The sequence below is a fragment of the Ornithorhynchus anatinus genome, chromosome 21 (genome assembly GCF_004115215.2).
Source record: "Ornithorhynchus anatinus isolate Pmale09 chromosome 21, mOrnAna1.pri.v4, whole genome shotgun sequence".
In the NCBI taxonomy this organism is placed as follows: Eukaryota; Metazoa; Chordata; class Mammalia; order Monotremata; family Ornithorhynchidae; genus Ornithorhynchus; species Ornithorhynchus anatinus.
The window spans coordinates 16,914,303-16,937,811 of record NC_041748.1 but is presented as its reverse complement, the minus strand read 5'-3'; the positions used below and the strand labels follow the sequence as shown (position 1 = coordinate 16,937,811).

At 54.8% G+C, this 23,509-nt stretch overlaps 1 protein-coding gene and 1 long non-coding RNA gene across 2 annotated transcripts in view; one reads left to right on the top strand and one right to left on the bottom strand.

Moving 5' to 3' along the window:
- The window catches only part of SUSD2 (sushi domain containing 2), a 25,088-nt gene extending 6,638 nt beyond the window's left edge, over positions 1-18,450 (top strand). The window contains exons 2-15 of the mRNA XM_029049336.2: positions 1,498-1,702; positions 3,929-4,083; positions 5,133-5,300; positions 5,412-5,586; positions 8,008-8,209; positions 9,670-9,755; positions 10,000-10,268; positions 12,221-12,364; positions 12,889-13,047; positions 15,359-15,625; positions 15,960-16,232; positions 16,757-16,933; positions 17,568-17,664; positions 18,311-18,450. Of these exons, the coding sequence (XP_028905169.1) occupies positions 1,498-1,702; positions 3,929-4,083; positions 5,133-5,300; positions 5,412-5,586; positions 8,008-8,209; positions 9,670-9,755; positions 10,000-10,268; positions 12,221-12,364; positions 12,889-13,047; positions 15,359-15,625; positions 15,960-16,232; positions 16,757-16,933; positions 17,568-17,664; positions 18,311-18,368 (2,435 nt within the window). The 3' untranslated portion in view covers positions 18,369-18,450. The remainder of the gene's footprint in view (positions 1-1,497; positions 1,703-3,928; positions 4,084-5,132; positions 5,301-5,411; positions 5,587-8,007; positions 8,210-9,669; positions 9,756-9,999; positions 10,269-12,220; positions 12,365-12,888; positions 13,048-15,358; positions 15,626-15,959; positions 16,233-16,756; positions 16,934-17,567; positions 17,665-18,310) is intronic.
- Positions 17,552-23,509, bottom strand: LOC114806118. The gene is made up of 3 exons (XR_003754220.1): positions 23,347-23,509; positions 18,131-18,275; positions 17,552-17,641 (listed from the first exon to the last, which is right to left on the bottom strand). It is a non-coding gene; the product is annotated as an uncharacterized LOC114806118 (long non-coding RNA).

The window sequence follows — 23,509 nt, the reverse complement described above, 5'->3', positions numbered from 1 at the left end:
GAGGCCTTCCCAGACTAAACCTTTCTTTGCCCTTCTCCTTCCTCCTCTCCCTCTCCCTTCAGGTTCGCCCTGACTTGTACCCTTTATTCATCCCCCTTCCCAGCCCGACAGAACTTGTGTACGTATCTGTATTTTTTTTAATATTAATGTCTGTCTCCCCCTCTAGACTGTAATTTTACTGTGGGCAGCAAATGTGTCTGTTTACTGTTGTAGTGTATTCATTCATTCAGTCGTATTTATTGAGTGCTTATTGTGTGCAGAGCACTATACTAAGTGCTTGGAAAATACAGTACAGCAATAAAAAGAGACAATCCCTCCCCATAATGGGCTTACAATCTATGGGGAGTTACTCTCCCAAGTGCTTAGTACAGTGCTCTGCACACAGTAAGTACTCAATAAAATGATTGAATGAATGAGCTCCAATGGTGAAGATCCTTGAAGCTGATGGTGAGGAGTTTATGTTTGATGAGGAGAGACTCAGGCAGCCAGGGTGAGGAGGGAAGGTTTTAAGGAGAGGAGAAATGTGGGCGAAAGACACTTCAGGAAAGTGATCCAGGGAATCGAGAATGGAGGTGGGGGAGAGGCTGGAGACAGGGACCCTGGTGAGGAGGCTGATCCAGTAGTCTAGCTGTGCTGTGACCAGAGGTTTAGACCAGAGTGGTGGCACTTTGGGTGTCGAGGTGGGATGATATTATGCAGGAAGAACCCCCGGGATTAGATCAAACGTGAGAGCTGAGGGTCAGTGGGAAGTTGAGGATGAAGCTGAGGTCGGGGAGTGCCTGGGACAGAGAAGATGGCAGTGTAAGCTCACTGTGGGCAGGGAATGTGTCTGTGCAGCGTGGCTTAGTGGAAAGAGCACGGGTTTGGGAGTCAGAGGACGTTGGTTCTAACCCTGGCTGTGACCTTGGGCAAGCTACTTCACTTCTCTGTGCCTCAGTTACCTCACCTGTAAAATGGGGATTAAGACTGTGAGTCCCACGTGGGACAACTTGATTATGTTGTAACTACCCCAGTGCTTAGAACAGTGCTTGGCACATAGTAAGTGCTTAACAAATACCATTATTATTATTATATTGTACTCTTCCAAGTGTTTATTACAGTGCTCTGCACACAGTATGCACTCAGTAAATACAGTTGAATTGAATGAATTCAATGGGAACATCAGAGGAGGAGAGAGTCTCGAGGAAAAGATGTGTAGGGATGTGGCCTGGGGACGAGGAGCTGCCAGGCTGAGTAGGAGGTGGGTCAGCTGAGCAGTAAACAAGGTCGCAGGACGCGGACATCAGGCACAAGCATGGGAGAAATGTGAGCAAGGGCCAGTTGGGAAGTGGGGAAGAGATTGTCGGAAGTCCCCACTATTGCTTTGCCTTCAGGAGCCTGGCTGCAGGGGTCACAGAGGGTGGAAGGGTGGTGGGGTTAGCACCGGATTCAGGAAATTGTATCCAGAAGGCAGTGCTGTGGGTACAGCTGTGGACTGACTGGGTCTCCCTCCTCCAGATGCCCAAGGTTCCTGTGCCTCTCGCTGCGGGAACCTCGTGGGAAACTGCTCCTGCCATACCACCTGCTCGGGCCTGGGCACCTGCTGCGCTGACTTCCAGGAATTCTGCCTGCAAATCTCGCCTTACTCGGGCTCGGTGATGGGTGGCAAGGACTTCCAGGTCCTCCATGTGGCCGCCAACAGCTCGGCAGAAATCCGGTGCAGGTGAGCTTGGGGGTCCCAGGGTAGCCTCTCTTCCCCACCCACCCAGGATTCCACGGGCTCAGCCGCTGGCCTGCATCACCCTGGACAAGTCACTCACCTTTTCCAGGCCTCAGTTTCCAGGCCTGAGTGTGCTGCACTTTACTAATCCCTTGGGAGAGTACTGCAGGAGCAAGACACCCTGCCTTCAAGTAGCTTAGACCTGGCATCCACATTTCCGATGTGTTTCTTGGGCGGAGGAGTGGTTCTCTCATCCAGGATTGCTTTCTCCCTCACCCTGGTCGATACTCTGCCTTGTTCTCTACCCAGGTTATATGCTGCTGACCCCATGCCGACACGGTCTTCTCCTGGTTCTCCTCCTATCTCTCTGGCCGCTCCTTCTCGGTCTCATTTGCAAGCTCCTCCTCAGTCTCCCGCTCCCTAACTGTGGGAGTCCCTTAAGGCTCAGTTCCGGGTCCCCTTTTATTCTCCATCTACACCCACACCCTTGGAGAACTCATTTGCTCCCATGGCTTCAACTTCTACCTCTATGCGGATGATTCCCAAATCTACATTCCCAGCCCTGATCTCTTTCCTTCTCCGCAGTCTCGCATTTCCTCCTTCCTTCAGGACACCTCTACCTGGATTCCCACTCACACCTCAAACTTATCATGTCCAAATCCCCACAATCTTGGCATCATCCTTGACTCATCTCTTTTATTCAGCCCACATATTCAACTTGTCACCAAATCCTGTCGGTTCAACCTCCACAACGTTGCCAAAACCCACCCTTTCCTCTCCATCCACACTACTACCACATTAATGCAATCACTCATCCTATCCCACCTGGATTAATGCCTCAGCCTCCTTGCTGACCTCCCTGCCTCCTGTCTCTCCCCATTCTGGTCCACATCTCACTCTTCTGCTGAATTGTACTTTCCAAGGGCTTAGTACAGTGCTCTACACACAGTAAGTGCTCAATAAATACTACTGAATGAATGCCCAGATCATTTTTCTACAAAAACATTAAATCCACATTTCCCCACTCCTTTAAGACTCTCCAGTAGTTGCCCATCCACCTCTGCATCAAACAGGAACTCTTCACCACTGGCTTTAAGGCACTCAATCAGTTTAACCCATACTATCTTATCTCCCTGATTTTCTACTACAACCCAGCCCACACACTTTGCTCCTCTGACACCAACCTTCTCACTGGACGTCAAGCTCACCACCAAACCCTTGTCCCCATCTTTTTTCCGGGCTGGAACTCCCTCCCCCTTCTATTCAACGATCCACTACTCTCCCCACCTTCAAGACTTCAAAATCACATCTCCTCCAAGAAGCTTTCCCGGACTAAAGCCTTTATTTCCCCTACCTCCACCCCCCTATGGTCAACTGAGCATTTGACTGTGAATCCCTTAAGCAATTTGATTCTCCCCTCAGCCCCACAATACTTATGTAAACATTCTTATACTCTATCATTTCCCCTATCCCAAACCTATTTTAATGTCTTTCTCACCCTATACACTGTAAGCTCCTTGTGGGCGTGGATCACTTCTACCTATTCTATTGCACTGAATTCTTCCAAGCACTTAGTAAAGTGTTCTGCATGTAATAAGTGCTCAGTAAATACCATTGATTGATTGGTGGCTAAGGAGAAAAGAGTGGGACTGGTTCTGACACACTGGGAAACTTTCAGCTCCAGAGAAGTCAGGGCTATGAACGGCCAGCTCTAGAAGTGCCAGGGTTATGAACGACCAGCACCAGAGGGACCAGGGCTTTGAAAAGCCAACTCTAGAGGGGCACAGCTGTGGACAACCGGCTCCAGAGGTGACCTGGAATCGGACGGAAGGCTCCAGAGGAACCCAGACCTCTGTTGGCCGGCTCCACAGGGGCCCAGACCTCGGACAGGTGGCTCCAGGGGTTCCCAGGCCTTGGACTGCCGGCTCCGGAAGTGCCCGGGCCTCAGACAACTGGCTCTAGAGTGTCCCAGGCCTTGGTCAGCTGGCTCCAGAGGATCTCGGGCCTCAGATGGCGGCTCCAAGGTGCCGGGGCTGAGCCATGTTCAATAAATATGATGGATTTATTGAGAACGATCCAGGGAGAAAGTTTCAATCAGGGACATTTCTTTCTCTTGTCTGCACTCCTCTTGGCTGGGTGGTGGGACCCCCCCCCCCCGACCCAGCCTCCCATGTCTACCCAGGCCGTGGCCTTGGAGTGCATCTCCCACAGCCAGCTCTCTGCCCACAGGTTCAACCACGGGGAGGTGGAAACCCGGGGCTCCGTGGACAACGGCGGGAACATTCACTGCATCTCCCCACTGCTGTACGAGAGTGGCCGTATCCCATTCGATTTGTCGGTGGATGGGGGACAGACGTTCCCACGCTCGGGGACCTGGCTGGCAGGTGATCGGAACGTTGCGGGGACCCTTCCCCTTTTCTGTCGCCCTCGGGCTGGCCAGGGATGAGGATTTCAGTCTCCCTCCCCACTAGTCCTCACACTGGGGGCCGGACCTGATGGTTGCGCTTTGGAAAACAGCCAACCATTGCTTCTCAGTGAGGCCTAGCGGATGGCGCCTAGGGTTGGCAGTTGGGAGACCTGGGTTCTAATCCCAGCACTGCACCAGGCCTGCTGAGTGTCTTGTGGCCCCATCTCCTCCCAAAATGCCTCTCTCTGCCTCACCGGGATATTGTAAGGATAAAGTGTTCGGAGAGGCAGCATAGCCTAGTGGAAAGAGCCTGGGCCTGGGAGTCAGAGGACCTGGTTTCTAATCTCAGATCCACCATTTGTCTGCTGCTGTGAGACCTTGAGCAAGTCACCTCATTTCTCTGGGCTTCAGTTACCTCATCTGTCAAATGGGGATGAAAAGCTGTGAGCCCCATGTGGGATATGGTCTGTGTCCAAACTGCAGAGCTTGTATCTACCCCAGCAGTTAGTACAATGTTTGGCACCTAGTAAATGCCTAACAAATACGATTTTAAAAAAAGTGAGCTCACTGACAAGAAAGCTGAGAAGACACGCATGTTTGTCTGTCATGAAGGCCAATGGCTCCCTTGCCCATCTCTGCTCCAGCTCCTTGGCCAGGAAGTTATGGGGAAGGGGCAGGATTGGAGATCTGGGCCAGCTGCCCTTGTTTAGGCCCTGGGGGGGTTAGGGGAGGGTCCTTGATATGGCCAGACCCTTATCAATCAGTCAATCAATTGTACTTATTGGGTACTTACTAGGTGGAGAGCACTATACTAAGCACTTGGGAGAGTCCACTACAACAGAATCAGCAGATACATTCCCTGCCCACAATGAGCTTACGGTCTGTCCTCAGAACATGCCCATTGTAGACCCCAACCAGGCGTGAGAGAGAGGCGGAGGAGCGAGGTTTGGGTGGGAGGACTAGGAGGGACGGGTCTGGCTTTGTCTTTGAGTTCACCCACTGCTCTCCCTCCCCTGGGTCCTGCAGTTCACCCCAGCAAGGTGGCAGCGGAAGAAAAGAGTGAGCTGGTGAACGAGACCAAGTGGCAGTACTATGGCACTCCCGGGACGGGAGGCAAACTGACCCTGAATTGGGCACCTCAGGTCCTCCAAGCCCCCAAGGTCAATATTGAGCTCTGGGGCTACCAGGAGACAGGTGAGTTGGTCTGGCGGGCCGGGTGTAGTGGGCCTGGGGTCCCGGGGTTCCCCCGGCATGGGGCAGGGGCACTCTCTGGCACAGGAGACCAAGGCCCGCGTCTCCCCTCAGGGGCACCGTACTCCGAGGCCTGGGAGGCCCACTGGACCTACCTGTACGACGTGGCCCGGGAGCTACCCAACAGCGGCTCCTTCACCTTCACCCCGGTACCCGCCGCCACGCAGTACCAGAGTTGGGAGGTGGGAGCCCTGCGACTCTCAGCCAATGGACACTCTGCAGGACAGAAGTAAGGGGGCTAGGGGCCCACCCACCAGCCCGCGGGGATGTCGGCCCGAGTCGACACCGGTCCTCCAGGCCGTGCCGAATGGGGACCTGGGCCGCTGCAGAGGGATGTCCATCTCCCGGGTTGGGGGTCGGGTGTCTCCCAGTGGTCTGCTAGTCCGGAAAAACTACCTCCCCCAGGGAGGGCCCGAGTGCCGTGGTCCCGGTTAGACGGGGGAAGCAGCTCAGGCCAGTGGACAGAGCCCAGTGTTGGGAGTCAGGACAGCAGGGGCCAAATCCCGGCTCTGCACTTGGCTTCCCGTGGGTAAGCCACTTCACCTCTCTTGGCCTCAGGTTCCTCCACTGTAAAATGAGGGATAAGGCCCCCTGTCTATTAGACAGTCAACCTGATGGGGGACAGGGACTGAGTCTGATCAGGTTACCTAAAAGCACAGTGCTTGGTACACAGTAAGTGCTAGAGGAATACCACTTAGAAGGAAGAGAAGGATAGAGAAGCAGCAAGGCTTAGTGGAAAGAGCCCGGGCTTGGGAGTCAGAGGTCATGGGTTCGAAGTCACTTCCCTTCTCTGTGCCTCAGTTCCCTCATCTGTAAAACGGTGATTAACTGTGAGCCTCACGTGGGACAACCTGATTACCCTGTATCTCCCCCAGTGCTTAGAACAGTACTCTGCACATAGTAAGCACTTAACAAATACCAACATTAAGGAAGGCGATAGAGAGCCCCCTGGTCGGGGGAGGGCAGGTTGTTACCCCTTTCTGGAATGGCGAGACTCCCCATTCCCATCCAGAATGAAGCAGTGAGCATCTCCACCGGCCCCCTAACCTACCCTTCGACCTGTTTCCAGGTGCCCAGATGCCCTCTCATCTCCTCTAGACCGACTTTCATCCAGGCTGGCCTGGACACCTGACTGGCTGGGCTTTCTGGCTGCACCCGGCCTGAGCTAATCAAGGCCAGCGGGCAGAGACAGCCATCAGCGGCTTCCTCTCGGCCTGGCCAGGCCTACCTTGAGCTTCCTAGGGAAGAAGTGTGGCCTCGTGGATAGAGCAAGGGCCTGCGAGTCAGAAGGACCTGGGTTCTAATCTCAGCTCTGCCACTTGTCTGCTGTGTGACCTCGGGCAAATCACTTCTCTGGGCCTCGGTTACCTCATCTACAAAATGGGAGTTAAGACCGTGAGCCCCATGTGTATAAAATCTGATTGCATTGTATCTACCCCCGTGCTTAGAACAGTGCTTGACACATAGTAATTGTTTAACAAATACTATTATTATTACTATTAATAATAATTTCCCTTCTGGGATTCAACCCCTGGCAAGTCCAGCTCAACACAGAAGTGTTTATTGAGTGCTCGTTGTGTCCTGTACTGGACACCTCCTGAGTATACAACCCTGTACTGGGCGCCTCCTGCATGCAGAGCCCTGTACTAGGGACCTCCTGCTCCTTACAGTGCTTGGCACACAGTATGTGCTTAATTAATATCACAATTGTAATCATTGTTGAGCATCTCCTGTGGGCAGAAAGCTATCACTGGCACCCAGTGGGTACAGAGCGCTATCCTGGATGTTTGAAAGGGAATTGTGGAAACGGAGGCCCCAATTCCTGCTCTCTGGGGGCTCAGAGTCCACTGTGGGGAGGCAAGCCAACCCAAACCATACACCCGGAGGGCAATTGGAGAGGATGTGACACCCCATGGGGCAGTAAGGGTTTGGAAGAAGTCAGTCAGTCAATCTCATTTATTGAGTGTTTACTGAGTGTAAAGCACTGTACTAAGCGCTTGGGAGAGCACAGTAGACCAATAAAGTAGACACATTCCCTGCCCGCAATAAACTTACATTCTAGAGTGGGAGACAGACATTAATAGAAATAAATAAATGACAGATATGTACATAGTACTGTGGGGCCGGGAGGGGAGATGAATAAAGAGAGCAGTCAGGGTGACACAGAAGGGAGATGAAGAGAAGGAAAAGAGGGCTTAGTCAGGGAAGGCCCCTTGGAGGAGATGTGTCTTCAATAGGGCTTTGAGGAGGGGAGAGTAATTGTTTGCTAGATATGAGGAGGGAGGGCGTTCCAGGCCAGAGGCAGGATGAAGGCGAGGGGTCGGCGGCAAGAGACGAGATGGAGGTACAGTGACTAGATTGGCATTAAAGGAGTGAAGTGCATGGGCTGGGTTGTAGTAGGAAAATAGTGAGGTGAGTTAAGAAGGAGCTATTTTTAACCTTCCCGGCTCTAGATGTAAGATTGGGGCAGCCTGAGAGGTGGGATAGAGAGGGGGCCCCCATGGTCCCGGCTAACGCCTTCTTCGGGGCCCCCAGTGACCAGACTTGGTTGCCTCAGGTCCTAGGGAAGCCCGAGGAGGGAGGGACAGGACAGGGGGCTGGAGGCTGCACATGGCCCTCGCTGCCTGGGCTCTCCTTGTTCTCTCCCCAGGGACATCCACGCTGTGTGGAGCAATGAGCACGCACTGGCCTGGCACCTGGGGGAAGGCTTCCGGAGGGACTCCGCCGCCTGGGCCACTGACAAGTGCCTGGCATGGGACAAGGAAGAGGACCAGCTGCCCGACTTCCTGAAGGAAATCCCCGACTGCCCCTGCACCCTGGCTCAGGCCCGGGCCGACACCGGCCGCTTCCACGTGAGTGACCCTGCCCCCTTCCCCTCCCCGTGACAACAGATCAAGATGTGAGTCCAGGAATACAGAGGTCCCAGATGGGCCAGGGTGGCGAGCTGGGAGTGAGCTCCGGCCACAGGCTGCCGGGGGGAGGAGGGGAGAGGAAACAAGGAGAGGCAGAGGAATGGTGGACACTGCCCCAGACAGACTCCGAGGGGGTGAAGCAGGGGATGGAATCTTCCGGCAGGAATATCAGCCAAGCCTTCATCCTGAGCCCTTGGGATGGAGACCCTCTGTGAGGAATCGATCACGGCCCGGTGTTCCCGTGGGGACCTGCAGTGCAACAACGAACGAGGGCACAAGGTGCCGCCCCTGCATGTGGGAGTTTTATCATTCGTTCACTAATTCAGTAGTACTTATTGAGCACTTACTATGTGCAGAGCACTGTACTAAGTGCTTGAAGAGTACAATACAACAATAAACAGACATATTTCCTGCCCACAACGAGCTTACAGTCTAGAGGGGGTTTACATAGGCAGAACCCACTGTAGGCCAAAGGGACCCCAGCCTAGTGCTGAAGCCATACTTTCCTCAGCCGCCAAGATGGCCACCCATTTTCAAGATCGCCTCTGAGCCCGTCCACCCTGTGGCACCTCCCAGAGGCTTCTTCCCTCAGAAGCATCCCGTGGTGGTGGCCCAAGCCCAGTGGCAGAGGCAGGGCTGGAACCCCGTTCCCCTGACTCCCAGACCTGCCCTCTTCCCCCCATGCCAGCTACTGAATTGGCTCATCCCTGAGGCCCCAGAACAAGCCCAGTCCCCCAGCCCACAACTTGACCCCTGCCAACTGGCACTGGCTTGTGGCCTTGCCCACCTCTTCCTCAATCTGGGCAGACCCAGACAGCGGCCCTGATCTGGGAGAGAAACCTCTGAGGCCAGAGACCTTAAGGGCCCGAGATGCCCCTGCCAGGCCTGTAGGAAGGCCCTCGGGCCTGCCCCGGGGAAGCTGGCACCAGGAGAAGAGGGGTGGGGAGGAAGCCCCGGGACCTAGTGAGCAGCAGCATGGAATAATGGATAGAACATGGATTTGGGAGTCAGAAGATCATGGCTTCTAAACCCAGCTCTGCCATTTGTCCCTGTGTGACCTTGGGCAAGTCACTTCACTTCTCTGGGCCTCAACTACCTCATCTGTAAAATGGGGATTGAGACCCTGAGCCCCACCTGGGACAGGGACTGTGTCCAGCCCAATTTGCTTATACCCACCCCAGTGCTTAGAACAGTGCCTGACACATAGTAAGCGCTTAATACATGCCGCGATTATTACTGTTATTATTTTTAGTGCCGTTTGGGGGCCACCAGGGCAGCCACAGGGAGAGAGGGGAGCCGGGGGGCTGGGAGGCTGAGGGGGCAGGGCACCGGGAGACACGTCTGGCTGATCTCCCCTTATCCGGCGGAAACTCCCATCGCTGTATGATGGTCCTTTCCAGACGGACTATGGCTGTGACATCGAGAAGGGCAGCGTGTGCACCTACCATCCCGGGGCCGTGCACTGTGTGAGGGCTGTGCAAGCCAGGTGAGGGGGTGCGAGCCGGGGGCCAGAGTGTATGAGCTGGACCTGAAGCAGGCCCCCTCGGGGTGAGGGGTGCATAAGCCCGGGGTGGGGGTCCCCGCCTGCTCTCTGTTCTCTTCAGCCTCCCCAGAACGTCGACTCTTAGTCGATGGCCGATGGGATACGGCTGAAAGCGGGGATGTGGAGGGCTGGTCTGGGGTGGCCCCTCCGAGCGCTCGGGCCCCTCTCCCCTCCGCCGCCTCCCCAGCACCCGCTACGCCGCCGGCCAGCAGTGCTGCTACGACGCCTCGGGGACGCAGGTGCTGACGGGGGACTCGATCGGAGGAAGCACCCCCGACCGTGGCCACGACTGGGGCTCCCCACCTTTCCGGAAGCCCCCGCGGGTCCCCGGCCTGTCCCACTGGCTCTACGACGTCATCAGCTTCTACTACTGCTGCCTGTGGTCTCCCAACTGCGGCTATTACTTCAAGCACCGGCCTTCCAGCGACTGCCGGACCTACCGCCCCCCCCGAGCCGGTGAGAGCCAGCACCTCGACCTCCGCCTACCCCTTCGGAACCGGGGGTGTTCATCGCCGCATTGGCAGCTACATGCTCCTCACAGAATGGCCTGGAAGAAAGACCCCCAGGCCGGGGAGTCTGAGTCACTAGGTTCCAATCCTGACTCTGCCACCCTTTTTTTTTTTTAGTGGTATTTGTTAAGCACTTATTTTGTGTCAAGCACTGTTCTAAGCATTGAGGTAGATGCAATATAATCAGATTGGACACAATCCTTGTCCCACATGGGGCTCACGGTCTGAGTTGGGGGGAGGAGCATTTAATTCCCATTTTACAGATGAGGTAACGGAGGCAAGGAGAAGTGTAGTGACTTGCCCAAGGTCATGCAGTGAGCAGTTGGCAGAGCTGGGATTCAAACCCAGGTCCTTTGACTCCTAGGCCCATGCTGTCTTCCCTAGGCCAAACTGCTTCAGCTGGGTGACCTTGAGCGAGTCACTTAACTGTTCTGGGCCTCAATTTCTTTACCTGTGTATTGGGGATCCCATACCCATTCTCCCTCCTTCTTAGATTGTGAGCCCTGCGGGGGACAGGGACTGTGTCCAAACTGGTTACCTTGCATCTATCCCAGCACTTAGCACAGCGCTTGCTACATAGATACCACTTAACCCACTGCCCAGTGATCATTATTCTCATTTCTCTCAATCGATCAATCCATCGATAGTATTTCCTCTTTGGGGGCCAAAGTCCCATGTTCTGCAATGGGGTAAACAAAAGACAATCAGATGGGATAGAGTCGAATTTATTGAGTATCCACTGCCCTTGATACATGAAAACTGTCTACCCCATTTTGGGAAACTCCCCTTGTTGTGGCCTCCACTATTCTGGGAGAGGGCAAGGCTGACCAGCCTCAGATACAGAGGGCAGTTCTGGAGGTCGCCAAGTGCCAGGCAGCAGTTGCAGTGTAGCCTAATGGATAGAGCACGGGCCTGGGAATCAGAAGGACCTATGTTCTAATCCCAGTTCCACCACTCATCTGCAATGTGACCTTGGGCAAATCACTTGACTTCTCTGTACCTCAGTGATCTCATTTGTGAAATGGGGATTGAGACTGGGAGCCTTATGTGGGACAGGGAGTGTGTCCAACCTGATTAACTGTATCTACCCCAGTGCTTAGTACAGTTCCTGGCACATAGTTTGTCTTATTAGTGCTTAACAAATTCCTTTAAAGACAAAAAAAGGGCCGCCAGGATCTGGGACCTTATCTCCAGGCACGGGCTGGAGGGTAGCATGGTCACAGTCAGGGAGGGAGGTTAGAGGTCACTTTTTCTCTGGCATCTGAGAGTGCCATGCTATCCCCTGTTGACGAATGACTCCCTGTCAATCTCTAGTCTGTCTTATGTTCTCTCCAGGGAGAGGATTTTGTCATCTCCCTCCTCTCCCTCTTCATCCTCTCCTTTCATCTCTCTCTCTCTCTCTCTCTCCTTTCCCTCTCTGTTCCTGTCGATCCTCTCTCTCTCCTCTCTCATCTCTCTCATGCTCTCTCTCTCTCCCAGTACACCGTGCACCTTGACCTGTTCTCCAGACGTCGGGTCATGGTGATTGAGTCAGGGCACCCGGGAAGGACTGGAGCCTTTTCAGGGTAGCTCCTCCCGGGCTTCCCGGCCAGGTGAGGGGGGATGTTGTCCCCACTAACAGCCCCACTCCTAGCCCCTTAACACTAGGGGTCTCAGGGCTGAGGTCCATCCCTCCCTCCCAGCTGGGGTCTCTGCGCCTGGCCCCAATGCTATATCCCCAGCCTCCCTGCCCTCAGGTATAAAGATGCACAGCCATGCTCTGTATCTACTCCCCCCTACAAAGGCCATCAGGCCTGGGATTTTCTGGGTGGGTTTCCCCAACACTCCACACCCCTGCACCTGCTCTCTGCCTCTCCCCCTGCCACTGTGGAGTTGATATCTCGGATGCCTGTGTCTCAGCCTCGGGCTTTGGAGACCCGCACTTCCTGACCTTTGACGGGGCCAACTTCACTTTTAACGGACTGGGGGAGTACGTGCTGCTGGAGTCCAACCTGACCGGCCTAAGCGTGCAGGGCAGGACCTGGCCAGCCCAGATGCCTAATGGTCAGTGTGGGCCCATGGGTGGCTGGGTGGGGGAGGAGGGGGAAGAGGAAGAGAAGGAGAAAAAAGAGGGGGCAGAGGAATGAACTCACCACTGGCTTTGGGCTTGTTATGTCTCTGGGTTGTCTTTTGGGGGTTTGGGGTGATGCCTCTGGCTGGAAGGTTGCCCACCCATATCCTTACACAAGGTCAGGAACTTTGGGATCCAGGGGTCCAGAGTCTTGGGTCTGGGGCTGCGTGGAAGCCCACTCTGTGTCCGGGGAGACACAATCAGGCTCTCAGCTCTGGTCTCCCCCTTATACCTTGCCTGCCCCTACCCCCAACCCAAGGGCTGGTGAAGGGCCCAGAGACTCATTCCCAGGTCCACCCACCCTCAAAAGGTGTGGAGCTCAGGACAGACAGATGGGCAGGAAGAGACACAGGAAGAGAGAAAGGTGGGCAAGTGGAAAGACAGGAGGTTGGGCAGCAGACAGAAGAGAGGATAGATGGGCAGGTGGGCAGCCCCAGGTCCCGGTTTCTCCCTCCAGGATCCGAGGCGCAAGCAACAGGCCTCTCGTCGGTGGCCATGCAGGAGGGCAGCTCTGACGTGATTGAGGTCCGCCGTCTGGAGGGGACGGCGGGGCTGGAAGTGCTGCTGAACCAGGAGGTGCTGGACTTGTCGGAGCAGAGCTGGTTGGACCTGAAAGGTGAGCTGAGCCGGCCCGGTCCTCCTTTCTTCCCTCCCTGATTCCCTGAGCCCCATCCCTCGCCCTGCCTCAGGTCACCACTTTGCCAGGGAAGGCCAGATCTCCCCACCATCCGTGACTCACCTAGGGAGTGGGATTACTCCGGTTTGTAGAAACATTCCCCGCCGACTGTCCAAGTGGCAGCAGGAACAGTGGCGACGGTATTTACTGAGTGCCCACGGGGTGAAATGCACTGGACTGAGAACTTGGGCATGCAGGGACAGAGAGGTTCCCTACCGCCAGGGGCTGGAGGAAGCTGGAAACCATGGACCAGTCCCGCACAGCCCCGGTGCCCACCGTGGGGAACTCTGTCTAGAGGCGGGATGTCCCAATGTGGGGGTTTGGGATCAGAAATCAATCAGTGGTGTTTTCTGAGAGCTTACTGCATGTAGAGCACTGTATTGAGCTCATGGTAGAGAGCTGGCAGATACGTACCCTGCCCACAGCCGAATGGATCTGGGCTCTTCTCACCCCCGTCCATCTTTGGAGAGCACTAGTTGATCCAGCCAGGGTCACTGACTGGCTCTGAGCAGGGCTAGAGGATGGCTGGTAGGGCCTGTTTCAGTGGCCTACGCTTGGATTCAGGGCACCTGGGTTCTGGGCCTGCTCCACCATTTGCCTGTTGGGTGACTTTGGGCAAGTCATTTAAACTTCTCTGGGTCGGGGCCTCTCTTCCTCATATGTAAATTGGGGATTCAGTTAGAGAAGCAGCGTGGCCTAATGGGTGGAGCATGGACCTGGGAGTCAGGACCTAGGTTCTAATCCCGGTTCCACCATCTGTCTTCTGTATGAACTTGGGCAAGTCACTTCACTTCTCTGGGCCTCAGTTTATCTTATCTGTAATATGCGGATTAAGACTGTGAATTGTACATTCCAAGCGCTTAGTACAGTGCTCTGCACACCGTAAGTGCTCAATAAATGTGATCGAATGAATGAATGACCCCTACATGGGACAGGGACTGTGGCCAACCCATTTATCTCGTATCTACCCCAGTGCTTAGTGCAATGTCTGGCACATAGTAAGCACTTAACAAATACCATCATCATTATTATTATTAGTATTATACACTTCTTTGTGCCTAAGTTCCCTCAACCGCAAAACAAGGATTCAATACCTATTCTCTCTCTTACTTAGACTGTGAGCCTCATGTTGGCCCTGATTATCTCGTATCTTCCCCAGTGCTTAGTACAGTGCTTGGCACATAGCAAGCACTTAACAAATGCCACAACAATTATTAAAGCAATTCAAGCCAAGGGAATAATAATAATAATAATGTTGGTATTTGTTAAGCACTTACTATGTGCAGAGCACTGTTCTAAGTGCTGGGGGAGACACAGGGGAATCAGGTTGTCCCACTTGGGGCTCACAGTCTTAATCTCCATTTTACAGATGAGGTAACTGAGGCACAGAGAAGTTAAGTGACTTGCCCACAGTCACACAGCTGTGTGGGAACAACTGGGGGCTTAGAATAGTGCTTTTCTCGCTTACCCACCCACCCACCTTGCAGGGCAAAAATATCTATGCGAGCTTCACAATGGGTTGTACCCCTGACCACCTACTTGGAGATGTGGTTGACAGGCACCAGAGAGTGTGAATAAGACCATGCAGACCTTTAGCACAATAACCAATGCCTCCAATCAGGGTCACCATATCTGGAGGGCCTGGCGGGAGACTCAGTCGTAGAAAAACGACCCTATGTTTTGTAACCTAAAGTGACTCTGCATTCATCCTGGGCAAATTTGGCCTGCCTCTCTGAAACACAGAAGCAGCATGGCCCGGTGGATAGAACCCCGGCCTGGGAGTCAGAAGGACCTGGGTTTAAATCCTGGCTCCACCACTTGTCTGCAGTGTGACCTCGGCCAAGTCACTTAACTTCTTTGTGCCTCACTTACCTCATCTGTAAAATGGAGATTAAGACTGAGCCGTTTGTGGGACATGAACTTTGTTCAACCTGATTACTTTGTATCTACCCCAGCACTTAGCACAGTGCCTGACACATAGTAATGCTTAAGAAATACCATAAAAAACCCTCAGCCCAGAGGCTCAGCCCAGTAGGTCCCAGAAGCCTCTGGTTCACTAACCAGTGAGCACGGGTAGTGACTCCACCTAAGCTCACATCACCCCAGCTCATGGGAGACGTGGTTACCTCCCATTCCTGTCCCCACATTTTAGGGGAAAAAAAGGTCCAAATTATTTTTCTCTCTAAATTTTCCCGAGAAGGCAGAAGTGGGGTCTGGAGGGGCAGGTGCCAAGGGCTGGTCTGTGTCCCAGGTCTCTTCCTGTCGTCGTCGGCGGTCGGCAAGAGCATCAGGAACGTGTCGATGATGTTCTCCTCGGGAGCCGGGGTGGAGGTGCGGGGGCCGGGAAGCCCCTGGGGGCTCAACGTAGCTGTGCTGCTGCCGGAGAGCTTCTGGGATCACACCCGGGGGCTCTTCGGGAGGCTCAACGGGGCCCCGGGGGACGACGTCGCCTTCCGCAACGGAACAGCCCTGCCCTCTGACGCCGACCCTTGGCATCTGCTGGGCTTTGGTGCCGACTGTGAGTCTGCCCGGGGAGACTCGGGGCAGGAGGTGGGGGGGAGAGAAGGAGGAGGAAGAAAGGAAGAAGAGGAGAGGAGGAGAAGGATCAGGAGGAGAAGGATCAGGAAGAGTCAGTCAATTGATTGTATTTATTGAGTGCTTAATATTCATTCATTCAATCGTATTTATCGAGCACTTACTGTGTGCAAAGCACTGTACAAAGTGCTTGGGAGAGTGAAGTAGAGCAATATAACAGACACATTCTCTGTCCATAATGACCTTAGTCTAGAAGAGGAGGAGGAGCTGCCCCAGCTCCTTCCCACTACCTCCCGGTCGGTCTACCCCATGCCCAGGGGCTGTCCGCAACGAGACCTCCCTCTTTACATATGACTCCCGGCGCCTGGTGGACACTTTCCTCCTGGGCCCGAAGCACAACTCGTCCTTTCTGCCGGTGCTCGTCCCCCGCCCCGACCCCAATGACCCCCTGACCACCGAGGCGGCGGCCCTCTGCAGGGAAGATCCTTTCTGCACCTTCGACGCCCTGGCCACCCGCAGCCTCACCCTGGCCAATGCCACCAGGACGGCCCATCTGTGGCACCGGCAGCTGGTGGACAGCCTGCGGCCAGGTTAGCCCGGCGGGCTGCTGGCGTGGGCTGGGGGGTGGGAAGAGGGTCTGTTCTGGGGGCCCTATCTCTCAATAGGGCAGATGAGAGCCTGGGTAGGGCTGGGTGGATATGTGCTTACTCGAATAGCACTGTGCGTGTGCATGAATGTGTGTAGGCAGATGTGTTGAAGAGAAATATTGATGCAAATGTGTGCATTTGTGTAAGGTCTCCCATATGTTTCATGTGTGCGCAGGTGTGTAAACAAACATGTCTGAGAGTAGGCGCGTACCCACTTGAGAGTGCATGTACTCGGGGGTGCAAGTGTGTATCTAAAGGAGGAAAATGGGGCTAATGGCTGCCAGCTGGGCAGCATTCACAAAGAGCCAATGTCCCGAGGGAGTCCAGCGGGTGCGGGGGAAAGGGGAGGGACCGAAGTGGTCCCAAGCAACTGACCCCTCAACTTCCTCCACCCCAATCCCTCTGGCACCGTAGTCACACTGGACCGTCCGGCCCTAACCTCTGTCTCTTTTCTCCCTCCCCTTCAGTGGTCTCCTGTGGCCGGCCCCTGCCACCAAGCAATGGAGACAAGTCTGGGACCAACTACCTGGCCGGCTCCACTGTGCGCTTTAGCTGCCACCAGGGTTATGTCCTGGCGGGGTCCGGGGAGCGGACCTGCCAACCCGACGGGACCTGGTCAGGGACCCCGGCCCAGTGTGGGGCAGGTAGGTGTACAGGGCCACGGGATGGCGGTGGGGTGAGGGGGAGATGATACCAGCCTCTTCTCTACCCAAGGCCCACTCCCTTGCCCATTTCTACTGTGGGAGAGGCCTTGGGCCCTGTTCCTTTCTACCCATCTCCTCTGGGCCTCCCCACCTTAGAGAGCTGCCCCCAAGATGGTGCCCATAAGCCAACCCCCTTGCTCCCTGTTGTATCACTTCCCCAGGGAAAGGGCTACAAGGCCCCCACCTCACCCTCCAATCCTTACAGACCCTCTGAGCAGGGAACCTACCCTCCTCCCGTGCGTGCCCCTCCCCCCGGCCCCCGACAGGTCGGGGGCACAGCCCCGGGCCTTGGACCCCGGCACAAACAGCTCCCGAATTTGCCAGAATCCAGGCCAGCTGGGCCAGGTCACAAGACTCCCGCTCTGCCCTTTACCCTCCTTTGGCTGATGGGAGGAGGGGCAACACTGCTCTGCCCTTTATACTCCTGTGGCTGATGCAGTGGGAGGGATGATGGCGGTGGAATCCCGGGGGGGGCAGAGGGCAGGGACTAGGGGTGGAAAGCAGAGGACCCCCAGTCCCACCCCTGGAGTCTCCTCACCCCTCCAACCTCTGTCCTCACGGGTTGTCATTGCAGGCCAGAACCAGGCCGTGCTGCTGGGGGTCATCTTTGGTCTTCTGGGTGCTGGGGCTGTGGTTGCCCTGAGCTTCCTGTTGTTTAAGAAAAGATGCAGGTGAGACGCTCACCCTGCAGCCCACAGGGGGAAATGAGGGGTGGTGGGTGAGTTTTGGGAGGGGAGGACAAAGGAATCATGTAGGGCAGCAAGCGGACAAGTGACTGACCATGAACCTGGCTCCTGGACCAGTATGGGGGCCGCTGGGCCTGGCCGACTCGGGCCCTGACACCATCCATCCGCCACCTTCTGCGGGGCCGCCGGCCACCTCCGGGGTACCCCAACCCCAGCCAGGCCTCGTCCAGAGGGCCAGCCCCTCCCAGGACCCTCAGCGCCTAGTATACCGGCACTGGCCACTCCCCGGAGGTCAGCGCCAAGCCAGACTCTCCACCACCTCAGGGTTCACTGGCCTGTTCATTCAATCTTATTTATTGAGCACTTACTGTGTACAAAGCACTGTACTAAGCGCTTGGGAGAATAAAATATAACAATAAACAGACACATTCCCTGCCCACAACAAACTTACAGTCAAGAGTTCCAGGTGGTTGACGGCTCCGTTGAGCAGGCATCTGAGGTCCAGCGTCTTGCCCTGGGTGTTGGCTGGCACGGTTCTATAGGGCTGGGTTGGGTGGGTTCATCAGCACTCCCTGCTGCATCCCTAGGGGAGGGGCCTGAGGGAGACCCCCCCCCCGCCAAATCTCTTCAGGCCTGGAGCACTTGGAGGCATCCTCTGGGGTGCCCCTGGCAACCTGTCCTCAGCCTGAGCCCCCGAGCAGGCCTCCGTTCCCTCACCCACTTACGGCTTGAAGCAGTGCAGCCTAGTGGAAAAAACCTGGGCCTGGAAGTCGGAGGACCTGCGCTCTAATCCCACCTCTGCCACTTGCCTGCACGTGTGAACTTGGGTGAGTCACTTCACGTCTCTGGGCCTCTGTTTTCTCCTCTGTATAATGGGGATTTAATTTCTGTTCTCCCTCCTATTTAGACTTTGAGCCCCATGGGGGACAGGGACTGTATCCGACCTGCTTAACTTGTATCTACCCCAACACTTAGCACAGTGCTCGGCACAGAACAAGCATTTAACAGATCCCATTATGATTATTATTGCTATTATTACCGTTATCATTACTATTATTGACCTGCAGTGGTCTAGAGGGCTGAGCGCGTCCCAGCTGCTGCCATGGGGATGGGCTAAGCTTTCATCCACTCTTTCTCTTTCCCCCTTGACCAGGCCGGCCTTTCCCAGGGCTACAGCGACAACTTTGGAGGATCCCAGGTTTCGGGCCTAGGCCCTGCCATGGTGTTCACGGTGACAACAGGACAAGAAACTGTGAAAATCCAGAGGAAAGAAAGCCCCTGGGGGGGGATGAGGAGGAGCAGAGGAACTCTGGCAGGGCTGTCCCTTCTCCATCTTCGGCTCCTGGCCCCCGACCCGGGACCTCTTCTGCTCAGACTCGGCCATGATTCACGGACTAAGAAGCCAGGGTGGGGTGCTCCTCGAGCCCATCCGTTGCTGACTGGTTCTGGACTGGGCTCTTGGTGATTCTTAGGCAGCTGCTGAGATAGGAATCTGGGGCCCGCTGGTCCCTCATTTCTCCCCCTACCTCTGCAGGACCCAGCAGGGGTGGGGATTGCGGAGGGGAGGTGACAGGGCAAGGGAGCTGGCTGGGGATGGGCCATCGGCAGCCAGTTTCTACTGGACCCTGAGTTGCCACCCCCAGGCAGGCCACGTGTCCGGTTCTCAGCCCTTCGGCGTGGGCCTGGGGGCTGTCAGAGTCCCTCGGAGAGCCTCTCCCTCCATATTCGCCCTCCTGGAAAGGGGGGCAACTCCAACTGCCCCTCCTACCCCATCCCCAGGCCCCTCAACCCATCTGGCCAACCCCTTCCTGTTGCCCCCCACCTCCCTTTCTCTGGTTCCAACCCAGAAAACAGTGCGTCCTTCCGGTGGCTGGGGGAGGGGGGTGGGGGAGGGAATGGGGTTGACCAGGACATAATGCCTCCTATCCACCTCCCCATCCCCGCAAGACCATCAGGACTCAGTCCAGGATGGTACTCGGGTCCCTGCTCCCTCAGTAAAGCCATCTGGCCCTGTCCGGCCAGACCTGGTCTCTACGCCTTGATGGGCAGCTGGGCCCTTTCTCAGCACGTGATTTTCTGTGGCTCCTGCAAGCTGTGTAGCTAAGGGCATCCACCCCTGGCCTCGGCTGCCCTAAAGCTGCCATGGACAACCAGGGTGATGGGCAGGATATGTCTGGGGGTCCCCCATTTGGGAATTTCACTAAGCACAGTGGGGACGAGAGCAAAGGTAAAGTAGGGGTCTCCCAGAATTCTGGAAGGAAACTGGTCCCTGAGGAGAGGGCCTTGGAGAGCCTCCCCTCACCCCAGCAGAGTCAGTGGGCAGAGATCTGGGCAAACAGATTAATGTGTGTGAACGCCAAGGGTGGCAGTCTTCCCAGGAGCCTTGGATCCAGCCCAGCTGATCCTCAGGGGACTCTTCTCCTCAGGGGACAATTTCCTTCCAGCTTTCGGGGAGGCCCGCCCCGCACCTCACTTTTGCTCTCGGCCCCATTGTGGTTGGTGAAATGCCCAAATGGGACACCCACATGTCCCATCCCCCTACCCCTGCCACAGAGTCCAGTCAATTCAAGTCTCTGTAGCAGGAGTCCTGGGAATCATGGTATGTCCTGAGCAACCCTAAGGTCCAAGGCACCATATGAGGGCGGTTAGGAAAGGGCCACAAGACTCAGTCTGTGATCGCATGGAGCTTCCTGTTTAACAGGGGAGAAAGTCTAAGCAGAAGAACTGTCAGGAAAAAAATCATCCTCTCTTACAGTCCTTTTCTCCATCCCCAGCCCCAGTCCCCCGACGTGGCCTAAGGGTGATTGAACCTGGAGGAGAGCAGACAGAGAGTAAACAGAGAAGCGATATTTATGGGTAATAGAGTAGAGGAAAATTTCCCAAGGCAGGCCAGAGAAATGAGCTCATTCCATCAATGGAATTTACTGAGCACTTACTGTGTGCAGAGCACTGTACAAAGCATTTGGGAGAGGTCAAAAAATAGAATTCAAAGGAAGGATCCCTACCCTCAAGGAGCTTACAATTTAGCCCAAGTCCATCCCTCTCATTAATAGTAATAATAATAGTAATAATAGTATTTGTTAAGCACTTACTGTGTGCCAGGCACTGTACTAAGTGCTGGGGTGAATACAAACAAATCAGGTTTGACATAGTCTCTGTCCCACATAGGGCTCACAGTCTCAATCCCCATTTTACAGATGAGGTAACAGAGGCACAGAAAAGTAAAGTAATTTACCCAAGGTCACACAGCAGACAAGTGGTGGAGTCAGGATTAGAACCCAGGACCTTCCGACAACCAGGTCCATGATCTATCCACTACACCGTGCTGCTCATTAGGAACCATTCCCACTCCCTACCCTTCCCCTTGACCCCTCCCTCTTCCCCTCTTTTCCTCAACGCTTCACCTTTTCAATGCTCTGCTCTACCAGACCCATTTCCTACCCCAAATTCTCTCTACCTTAGCAACCAATAGAGAAGAGCCCAGGCAGGCCAGGAGGACAGGGAGAGCTCATGGGGCCTAACACCACTGCCCTGCCCTGGGCAAGGGAAAGCTCAGAGACTCAGGCTCGCTCACTTTTACTGAGCCCCACAAGTAGCCCAAACCGGGGAGAAGGTGTCTTCATTCCAACCCCCAGGTGCAGTTGGGAGAACAGCTGGAGAGGAGAAGCCCCCCACACAAATGACCCAGGGCAGCAGGGTGATCCCAGGCTGTGGGGGCTCTTTCTCTATTCCCAGACGATTCCACGTACCCCCTCTACCCCACTAGTCCCCTTCCCCCACCCAACTTTTCCTTCAACTCTTCCATTTGTGAGCTGCCAATCAATCCATCAACTGTAGCTTTTGAGCACTTACTGTGTGCAGAGCACTGTACTAAGTGCTTGGGACAGTCCAACACAACAGTATAACAGTTGCATTCCCAGCCCACAGTGAGCTTACAGTCCAGGGGATGAGTTTATAGTCTAGAGGGAAGATTCCATTCCAGGACCGAAGGAGGAGGACTGCAAGCTCAGTGTGGGTAGGGAATGTGTCTGTTTATTGTTATAATGTACTCTCCCAAGAGCTTAGTACAGTGCTCTGCACACAGTAAGCCCTCAATAAATGCAACTGAATGAATGAAGTGGTGGAAGAGGATTGTGTATCAGGGGATGGGGCCACTGTCCCTGCTAGAGTGGTCCCAGCTGCCCCTTTCCCTGGAGGGACTCTGCCCCTGTCCGATCCTGGATGAGGCCTTGCCAGGGCTGGGTTTCTGAGCCACACCCTCACGGCAACGCCCCCCCCCCCCTTTTCTTAACGCCCCTCTCCATCTAGGTCTCCAACTTCCTTGAGCCTGTCTCCCACCCCCCCAGGGCAGAGGGCTTAAAACCTCAGACAGGTGAAACCAATGTCCAGGGCAAACGCTCCTCTTTCCTTCCTTCCACCAACCACCTTCTCCCCACCCCTCCCCCTGTGCTCTGCCCAAGGCTGTGCCCCTAACCAGTGGCTCCTGCCTCCTTCTTCCTTGCCAGGACCACCCCCTCACCTGTCAAGGCTGGAGAATCGACCAATTGGCAGGGACAAGATGTGCCTGCATCCTTGCTCCCAGAACAATTTGCTCTCTTCCTCTTGGCACTGTTCTCGATAACCATTCTAATCAATAGCACTGCTAAAACTCAGAGACCACAAAGACCTCTCATCTTTTGACGCCATCCAATTTTCTCAACTCATCAAGCTCCATAAAGCCTCCATACCCACACTACCTTCCCTTGATGACTAAACTGACGCTCTCAACACCACCTTCTCTACTGACCTCGACTCACTTTCTCCCCTATCCCTTCGTTGATCTTGTACCAGTAACACAGCCCTGGATCACCTCTCTAGCCTTCCTCCTTTGCTCTTGTGCACGAGTTGCAGAGTGCTGCTGGCGGAAATCTAGATATCAGGCTTATTTCTTCCACTTGAACTTTATCCTTGCTTGTTTTAATTTTGCCCTCTCTTCTGCCTTGCAAAATTATTTCTCCATCCTTATTGACGCCCATGCCCAATGCCCTCTCCAGTTGTTCCAGACATTTAGCTCCCTCCTCAAACCCCCTGTACCCCCTTCTCCCTCATCCCTCGCCCCTAATGACCTGGCCACCTACTTTATTGAGACAATTGATGCTATCAAGTGTAATTTCCCTAAAATCTCCCTGGTTCTCCCAAATCCCTCCCCGCTTCTGCCCCTTCTTCATCTCTCCCATCTTTCCCAGAAATATCTCTAGAGGAGGTCCCTTGCCTTCTCTCAACATCCAAACATCACCTGTCGCATGGGGACGGATTCGAGGATCGGCGCAGCGAGAGGAAGAGACCAAGGTAAAAAAGGATGATCCTTGCAAGATTTATTCTGCATGGCGAATTGAATTTACCTCTTGGGAGGAATACACTCATGTTAGTTATTCACATAGGGCAAACTGAACTTTCCTCTCAGGAGGAATACAGTCATGTATTAGTCATCTGTGGTGAAGCACCTAACTCCTGACCATGAACGCTTCCCACCGGGGAGGAATTCGATTATGTGTTACTCACACGTGGCGAAGCATCTACCGTCCACTCACGAACACTTCCCACTTGGGAAGAATACATTTGTGCTCTACACGCACGAGGTCAAGCACCCCAATTTCCAACCCCACGAGCATTCAGCAGGACACTCACCTTTCCTAGGGCTCTGCAGCAGACATCCCAGACATCCTACACCCTGGGCAGGTGTGACACCTAGTCGGCTGCTGCAAGTCTAGATCTGCTGCCCGGATCGTTGGAGACGATAGGTATTAACAACTGTACTTCCCAGCCATTCGGACTTCTACTTTCTGTTTGT